This window comes from Bos indicus, chromosome 28 (genome assembly GCF_029378745.1).
Source record: "Bos indicus isolate NIAB-ARS_2022 breed Sahiwal x Tharparkar chromosome 28, NIAB-ARS_B.indTharparkar_mat_pri_1.0, whole genome shotgun sequence".
Classification (NCBI taxonomy): Eukaryota; Metazoa; Chordata; class Mammalia; order Artiodactyla; family Bovidae; genus Bos; species Bos indicus.
In genome coordinates, this window is record NC_091787.1 from 27,958,905 (window position 1) to 27,966,441 (window position 7,537).

At 56.4% G+C, this 7,537-nt stretch overlaps 1 protein-coding gene across 3 annotated transcripts in view; it reads left to right on the forward strand.

Annotated features, from left to right (window-relative positions):
- LOC109553682 (cadherin-23-like) overlaps positions 1–7,537 on the forward strand; it is a 392,820-nt gene that overhangs the window by 377,036 nt on the left and 8,247 nt on the right. For all 3 annotated transcript variants that reach the window (XM_070781989.1, XM_070781991.1, XM_070781990.1), the window contains 3 exons: positions 265–4,755; positions 5,799–5,927; positions 7,113–7,241. In XM_070781989.1, coding sequence (XP_070638090.1) covers positions 265–588 — 324 coding nt within the window. In that variant the 3' untranslated portion in view covers positions 589–4,755; positions 5,799–5,927; positions 7,113–7,241. The remainder of the gene's footprint in view (positions 1–264; positions 4,756–5,798; positions 5,928–7,112; positions 7,242–7,537) is intronic.

A 7,537-nucleotide genomic window follows, 5' to 3' on the forward strand; every position in this document is an offset into this window, starting at 1 on the left:
ACTTTGGTAAAGGGGTAATGGAGCACCTCTGGGGCCCAAATAAGAGAACGCCCGTGCCTGGCTGGGGAAGCGGGAAGCCTGCGTGGAAGAGGTGGTATCCGAGTGGGATTGAGAGAGAAGTAGGATATCAGTGGACAGAGCTTCACGGAGAAGTACACCAGCAGAGGGAGTGTTGTGGAGGTGGGAAGGTGGGCCGACCGTCCAGGGATGGCACAGGACAGCTTGGAATACGATGTCACTGTCCATCTGGCCCCCTCCCTGCAGGGTGTGATCACGGTCAAGGGCCTGGTGGATCGGGAGAAAGGTGACTTCTACACTTTGACGGTCGTGGCGGATGACGGCGGCCCCAAGGTGGACTCCACCGTGGTGAGTGGATCCCCGGGTGCGAGTCCCCGACGGGTACAGCCCATCACCGCTCCAAGGCCCCCCAAACCCACATCTTTGCCAGCCACCCAACCTGCAGGAAGGCAGTGGATGAGGGTTTCAGTCGCCTGGGGACGGCGCTGCAGCCGGCCGTGCCACACCTTCCTGGCTGAAACCTCAGACCAGTGGGAGAGGGGTGGTGTCCTCGACAGACCACTGCTCTAGGAGCGGGGGCTGGAAGAGCTGGGACTGATAACCATCTGCATCTTTCTTCTTTCTCTCCCTCGGCCGCCTCCTGCCACCTCTGCCATCTCCAGAAGGTGAGTAACCTGTGGACTGGGCTCTCCCTTGTGGGCTGTCTGTGGCCAGGACTGGCTTGGGCCCTGTGAGGTGCTGGGCCTTCCTGCCTCTCCTGGGGAGAGGGCATGTGGACAGGCCTGCCGCTGGTCCCTGCTCAGACCCCTCCCAACCTCCCCAGCCCATCCACTCACACCTGAGCCCAGGCCCCTGTCAAGCACGAACTCCACATCCGGCTCCATCCTCTCTGCCCTCTGTGTCCTGTTGCACCTCCCGTGGCGGCCGGGTGGGTGTTGCACTAACGTCGGGTGGGTGAAACACACCGTGGAAGGAATGCTGCAGCCTCACCCTGGCTCTGCTCCTCGGTGGCTGTGTGACGTGCACTAGCTGCGCATCCTCTCTCTGCTTCCTCTCGTCGGATCTAAAGTGGGGACCGTGCTAGCTGCCCTGCCTTCCTCAGAGCATGTGATGGAGATAGCGGAGAGGAGGCCTCTGTAAACTAGGGTTGACGGGAGCAGCGCCTGTAAAGGGGGCCCTTCCCTCTCTCGGGGCTGGTGGAAGGAGTGTTTTAGAGTAGTCCTGTGAGGTAGGGCACTAGTCCCAGGGCCTGGGGAGCGCTGAGAGGGGCAGTGGTTGGCATATGGTGTGAGTCACTGCCCCTGAGGACTCGCAGAAAAGATACAGAGACCTTTTAGACTGGGAGGAGGATGACAGCTGAGGTTGAAGATGTTAGGCAAGATTCCTAGAAGGATGGGAGAGGTGATGACCTCAGGCTAGGCATGGATAAGGAGGTGAGACCCAAGGGCGGGTTATGAGGTGGCCTCCTGCCATGTTAAGGAGAACATTATGGATTCGGCCTGGGCTCCAGCCAGACAGGTCTGAGGCCATCTGTAGACTGTGTGGGGTGTCCAGCTGGTCATTAGCCTTGATTACAGCCATGTTTTCACCCCTGCTGAGTCCCTTTCACCTTAACCTCAAGGAGGAAACCAACCTGATGTCAAGGCTAAGAGCCAAATGCAGCTGCTGTGACCCGTGCACAGCTCCCTCGAGGTGCTGACTCCAGGGGCCCTGGTTGCGGCTAGGCCGCACCCAAAAGACCCCATCATCCACGGGGCCAGCCTGGGGTGAGTGAGGCTACAAGCAACTGGGAGCTCACACAGCTCCCCTGACCCCTGGTCCCTGAAGGCAGCCAGTGAGCAGAGCCCACAGGCAGCAGACAGGGGGCAGGTGCTCTGTGTCCTGCAGCTCCCAGCGAGGCCCCTGGTCTTCCAGGAGGGTTCCTTAGGGCCCCTCACCGAGCCCCAGCAGCTTCACCCATAAAGCGGGCCCAGTCGTTCCTCCTCCCTGTTGTCAAGGGACATTCCCCGCAGGGTGCCAAAGGCCCTCGGGGGGCCAGGCGGCCACTTCCTGTGCTCGGGCCAGCAAGGGTGTTTCAGAGCACACACTCCTGCGTGGGCCCCTGTATTTCTAGTCCCTTCGCCGTCTTCCAGGAAGCAGGACCCACCCTGCTTTGTTCTGCCCTGGCTTCCTCTCAGAGGCTCCCAGAGCCACTGGCCCAGATACAGCAGCCCTGTCAGCCCCAGACTTGGAGGTGTCGGGGTGGAGGCAGGCTGAGGGGCCTTTTAAAGGCACCACCATTTCCTCTGTGAGGCCGGAACCCCCAAACCACAGCTCACCTACACCTGACTCCTCCCCAGTCCCAGCAGCCCGTGGCCCTGAGACGGGTGGGGAGGCAGCCGGAAGGGGCACGCTGGGCGGGGACAGCCCTGCCGTAGGAGCTCTGAGTAATATTCTCAGGCTTTTGAGGGATGGGGGCGGGGATATTTGGACCATGAGACCCTGGGTGAGGGCACAGACCCATGGCTCCTTCCGGTAGATCTTGGTACCTGCCCTCCCTCCTCACTCACTGATGCAGATTCCCCATTGCCGGAGCACATCATCAGAGTAGTGCTCTGATTCCATCACAGAAGGAATACCTACTGTGTGCCAGCCTCTGGGCTGGCTTAGGGTATATGCAACAGGAAACCAAAATCAGACGCAGCCTCTGCCTTCACAGACAGAAAATAGAGGAGGGGAAAGACACTGATCAAATTATCACACCGAGAAATATATGCCACAACAGAATGGATAATAAGATATCAGGGAAATCGAGGAAGGCTTCCTGGAGGAAGTGATTCAAGCTGAGATTCCTCAGAAAGCATAGAGAAGGAAGACCATTTCAGGTGGAGGAAATGGCATGTGCAGAGCCCCTGACATGAGAGAAAACACGGGGATTCCCCACAAGACCTTGACCAGAGAGAGAAGAGTTTGGGAGAGTGCTTCCCGGATGGCCCAGAGGGTAAAGAATCTGTCTGCGGTGCAGGAGACACAGGAGACGTGAGTCCAATCCCTGGGTCAGGAAGATCCCCTGGAGGAGGAAATGGCAACCCACTCCAGTATTCTTGCCTGGAAAAATCCCATGGACAGCGGAGCCTGGCAGACTACAGCCCACGAGGTCGCAGAGTTGGACACAACTGAGCAACTAAGATATGCAGATTGTGGGGCCTTGTTTGTTTTCCCTCTGAGAACAGCGTGATAGACATTATTATGCCCATTTCGCAGGTGAGCAGACTGGGGCTCTAGGATTTCACAGAACTCCCTGACGAACATTCATGATGGACAGGCAGCATCTTGTCAGACCAGAAGCAGAACAGGGACCACTTTTTGCTACACCATCACTTTTTGTTGGCTCATTTATTCCTTCTAGCATCCTGATGCTGTAGGTGTTCTTGTTCCTCCTCTCATCTGAGGAAATGGAAAATCAGAGAAGTTGAATAATTTTTGCCATATCACACAGCTAGTAAGAGGTAGAATTGGCCCTGCTGTGAAGCCTGAGTTTGTTCCCTACATTGCTGACAACTGCCTAAAATTTGGAAGTGTGGTTAAAACTGAGAAGGGGGAAATCCTGATTAGGAAGGAGGGGGCATGAAATGGAACCTTCTCTGCATGGCGGTGAGCTTCCATAGGTTCCCCATGGAGTCCTGTGCACACCAGGGAAGAAGTAGACCTGGGAGCCCTGGAGCCCCAGGCCTGAGGAAGGAGAGTGAGGTGGTGGGGAGGCCTGGCTTGGGATTGCTAAACCCTGAGCCTGCTTCCCTCCCACCCCAACTTCAGTCCCCTCATCAGTGAACCTGAGGGGCACCTATGACTCTGGCTGCATGGCCCGTGGCCATCCATGGGCTGGAAGCTGCATCCCCAGCTGGGCCTCCTCTCCAGACTTGCTCTTCAGACCCTGCAGGAGAAGCCTGAGCTGCAGGCACAAAACAGTGTGCTCTTCGCATGCAACTTACATGTCTCCTGTTTTTATCTGGTAGTTGGAAAATTCCCTCCCTCTCCTCTCCACATTGGGACCACCAAGCCCCCTGTGTCCCCTCTCCTGCTCCTGAGCCCTGTTTCCTTCCCTCCAAAGGTGCAAATGAAGAGGCCTTTGGGCAATACCTGGTTACCAGATGTGTTTTAGCTGGGCTGCACAAAAATTTTTTTTTTTTAATTTTTATTAATCACCACCTAATTCCACATAAAAATCTGGATTCCTTAGTTCCTTTTGAAAAACAGGAAGCTATGCCAATGCCAAGCTGACACACCCTCACAAATTTGGAGCTAAGTAGCTTCCATTTCCTTTAGCCAGGGCTATGCCTTCCAGTTCTCCCAGGCCTCACCACTTCTGAGTGCCCTCCAGGCTCCCAGCATTTGTCTGCAGCAACCCCTGCTCCCAGGCACCAGACTCTCAGAAGAAACGCACTCAGGGCCTCTGTATAAAGTCAGGTTGGCCTAGGCAAGCTCTGAACGCTTGCTGACTGCTGGAACTGACTGGAGGTGTGGTCCCCACTGGGCCCATAGTGGGACCCCATCTTTGGGGCCCAAGAAGGGAAGGAGGTGGAGGTCTCTGGCCATGTTCCCTCCCAGGTCTACATCACTGTGCTGGACGAGAATGACAACAGCCCCCGGTTCGACTTCACCTCCGACTCAGCGATCAGTGTGCCTGAGGACTGCACCGTGGGCCAGCGCGTGGCCACTGTCAAGGCCCAGGATCCAGACGCTGGCAGCAACGGGCAGGTGGGTACCAGTGAAACAGTCCAGAGCCGCGCTGTGAGCGAGGGCTCCCACAGCCCTTCAGCCAGAGGGGTCACTGGAGCCGTCCCCATCCTGAGCGGGAGCAGGTCGTCCAGGCTCTGCAAGGCCCTGAGCAGACGACCCTGCCCTCACCACAGTCCATGCCAGGGCTGGAGACATAGCTATGCAAGCTGTCAGCCCTGCCTGGGTCCTAGGGACATGGCAGCCACGGCTGGCCATGGCTCAGCCCCCGCAGCGAGCTGAACACAGAGGGTTTTAACCTTTCCATGACCCCTTGGTCACCTCATCCACAAACCACCCAGCATCTCACCCCAGGGGCCAGCCCTCCGCACACAGCCCCAGGGCCCCAAGAGGACACACTCCTCCTCCCCCTGCTTCTTGGGCCCCTCCTCCCCACCGCTACAGTTTGGGGCACCCCCAGAGCACAAGGAAGAGGGGTAGCAGAGCATGCCAGTCTTTACACCACTTTGATCTATCCTACAAATTGAGCCGTGTTGGAGGAGGTTTCCACCATTTTTTAAGTGCTTGGACACCTCTAGGGGGCTCTAGAGTCAGAAGCCTCTGGGTTCAAATCCTTGTTCTCTTGGACACTTGCGAGCTGTGTGACCTTGCCAGCAGCTTCTTGTTCCTGAGCCTCCTCTCTGAGCTGAAGAGCACGGCTCCTTTATTAGGGCTGTTGTGAGAACCGAACAGAGCCCATGTGACACCAGGGCTGGGCCTCTCCTTGCAGGGGACTCAGTGCTTCCCTGCCCCCCACCTGAGGAAATCGCCTGTAGTGGGACTCACACCTGCCTTTCTGGCCCCAGGCCAGTATGCTCACATCATTCCCCATCCCCTGAAGCCCTCTCAGTGGACCCCATTTTGAGGGATATAATCACTTCTGCATCATAAAATACATTCTTCTCAATTGCCCAGGCTGAGCAGAGGGCCCCAGTGGACAGGGGAGCGTGCCTTGGCTTGCCTGCCAGCCTCTCGTCCTCTCCACTTCTTCACCCTCACCCCTCACCCTCTCTCTTCCCTGACAGGTGGTCTTTTCTCTGGCTGCTGGTAACATCGCCGGGGCCTTTGAGATCGTCACCACCAACGACTCCATTGGTGAAATATTTGTGGCCAGACCCCTGGACAGAGAAGAGCTGGACCACTACATCCTCAAGGTGGGCAGCAACCCCTTCCATCCCAAGAGCACTCAGCCCATCAGCACGCCCTGGTGGTCAGCTTCCCACATCACCAAGTACCGTGGGGCAGGCAGCACCCCTTAGGGCCAAGAGCATGAGCAAGACTGACCTGGGGAAAAAAGGTGTGCTGGAAGGGGTCCCTGGACCCAGAGTAGGAAGCAGCAGGGGTGGTCGTCCCTGCTGTAAGAGCCAAGAGAGAAAGCCTGGCAGCTGACAGAGCACTGGCTCCCCCACAAGCACACTGTGAGCGGGGCAAGTGGTCTGCTCTGTCGGGGCCTCAGTTTCCCTTCTTATGCAATAGGCAGAAAAACCTGACTTCCTCTGCTGAGGTGAGACATAAATGCAGGTGAGGAATCACAAAGGCCTCCATTATTGCTGAACTGCTCTGGCTACCAGGTGGCTCTAGTGGTAAACACCTCGCCTACCAATGCAGGAGTCACAGGAGATGTGGGTTCAGTCCCTGGGTCGGGAGGATCCCCTGGAGGAGGGCATGGAAACCCACTCCAGTATTCTTGCCTGGAAAATCCCCATGGACAGAGGAGCCTGGCAGGCTACAGTCCATAGAGTCACAAAGAGTCAGACGAGACTGAAGTGACGTAGCACACACTATGCACTGTGTTTCCTGAGGGGTCTCTGGGGACCCCAGAGCCATGTTTCTGCAGCAGTCTGAGCTCTAGCACACTGTAGGCCTCCAGAAAATATCAAGGCTGCTAGGGAGAGGCTCAGTCTATGAGCCTGAGGATTCCCGCTCATTCCTGAAAAGATTATTTGAAGCTCTTTCTCTATTTGCATGAGTTCCATGCCCTCACAACAGATCTGAGGGCATGGAACAGAGGAATAGAAGCTAAACACAGGAGCCCTGGGTCTGGTTGCAGGCCCAAGGTTACAGTTGGGGGCAGAATAGGGAGGTAAAGACTAGACACATCAGTGTCAGATTGCAAAGACAGGTCTCTAAACAGACAAGAATTGGGCAACAATTGTTTGCAGCATGGGGCAGAAGGTGAAAACCTTGGGGAGAGTCGAAGGGCCAGGGGGCCGGGATGGGCCAGCAAGTCTCTCTGACCTCGCAGTCCTCCCCACTGAGCAGACAGCCCATCTGGACTCCATGTTCCTCATCCAGCCCCCACCTTTTAACCCTGACTCCAGTCTTCCCCCTCCTTGCAGGTTGTGGCATCCGACCGTGGCACCCCTCCACGGAAGAAGGACCACATCCTGCAGGTGACCATCCTGGACATCAATGACAACCCTCCAGTGATCGAGAGCCCCTTTGGATACAACGTCAGTGTCAATGAGGTGAGGGTGGCCCTGGGGCCCATACAGCTGTCCAGAATGAAGAGTGGGTATAGCCAACTGTGAAGCACCTGTTTAAATATCTGCCTGGCCCACTAGTCTCTCAGATCACGGGGATGGGGACCTGGCTTACTGTTTCACGGTTCAATCCCTAACACCTGGGCCAGGTCCTGGGGGGAAAAAAAAAGGGAAAGAAGAAAGTGGCATTTCACCACCAACAGGAGACTGAGGTTTACCTGGGAGAGCTGCCTTTAAATAAAACTAGTCATTTAAAAATATATTTATTGGAGTATAGTTGA